General features: G+C 37.9%; 1 protein-coding gene across 1 annotated transcript; it reads right to left on the bottom strand.

The window, feature by feature from the left end:
* Nucleotides 1-397: 397 nt before the first annotated feature.
* Nucleotides 398-1,059, bottom strand: LOC105681953 (cytochrome P450 6j1). The gene has a single exon (XM_012393491.3). The coding sequence runs from the start codon at nucleotides 1,009-1,011 to the stop codon at nucleotides 559-561; it is 453 nt and encodes a 150-aa protein (XP_012248914.1). The 5' UTR covers nucleotides 1,012-1,059; the 3' UTR covers nucleotides 398-558.
* Nucleotides 1,060-1,065: the final 6 nt, after the last annotated feature.

Below are 1,065 nucleotides of genomic sequence, written 5' to 3'. Positions count from 1 at the left end.
GATATATGTACTGTGTACATATAAAATATAGAATATGTACGCCAACACACATACGTATATTTGACGCAGTTATGTATACATAGCCACGGTGAACACGGGAAACCACTCAGAAAACTCGCTCGAGTCCCTTCGTTTTGAGACACGGAATATAGACTCGTATACACACTCCCATAAATGCTATACGTCTAACTTTTTATTTTATTTTATTCATTCGTCTTTCACGCTTGCATCATGCTCAAAGCTTACATAACTTCCGTATCAATTCCGTAATGTTAAATTCCCCTCTGTTAATATGGCGTATATATATATATAGAATGCCAAATCAGAATTTATTATCAAGTAACAAAGGTCGCTGTCATGATAACTTTATTTTTGCCGATTAAAAGGAGCAGCAGCGTAGTGATAAATATATTACACCTATAATTATCTCTTCTTTATTCTAACAAACGTCTTTACTTAACAATTCTTAGCCAACGTAACAGAAATAAACGTTGATCTTCGCAGTATTATACATCTGAACATAAATATATGAAAATTTATAAAAACTTTTCAATAACTTTAAAGCTTAGAGATATATACCCAAGCACCGCCATGTGGGTGCGTTAGGAAATAATGCGGCGACATTTTCAATGGAAGTTGCATTTTTGGTGACAATTCCAATTTGTAGTTTCTCAGCAAAGTAGCGAAACAAGCCTTCACCTGTAGCAAACCCATTCTCATTCCAACGCAAATTCTTGGTCCCTCACCGAAAGGAAGATATACCATTTTTTCTATAGTTTGCTTTCTCTCATCGCTGAATCGTTCCGGATCGAAAACTTCTGGATCAACCCAATAATTGGGATCGTTGTGCAAACCGTGAACGGATAGGAATATGTCAGTGCCAGGCTTCGCGCGATACGTCAATCCATCGGATCCTTGAAGCTCGAACTCTTCCGTGCATACTTTATGCATGAAACCTAGTGCTGCGTGACATCTTTGAGATTCACTAATTACTTGATTCATGTACGTCATCTCCTTCAACGCCTCGTACGTCAAACCGCCGTGCTTCTCGATCGTAGATATCAC

This window comes from Bombus impatiens, unplaced genomic scaffold (genome assembly GCF_000188095.3).
Source record: "Bombus impatiens unplaced genomic scaffold, BIMP_2.2 scf_3474, whole genome shotgun sequence".
In the NCBI taxonomy this organism is placed as follows: Eukaryota; Metazoa; Arthropoda; class Insecta; order Hymenoptera; family Apidae; genus Bombus; species Bombus impatiens.
Note: the sequence above shows the minus strand (reverse complement) of the source record. Positions and strands in the feature narration are given on the sequence as shown.

What these genes read in the sequence shown, in the direction of transcription:
- LOC105681953 (XM_012393491.3), bottom strand. Translation starts at nt 1,011, where the DNA reads ATGACGTACATGAATCAAGTAATTAGTGAATCTCAAAGATGTCACGCA.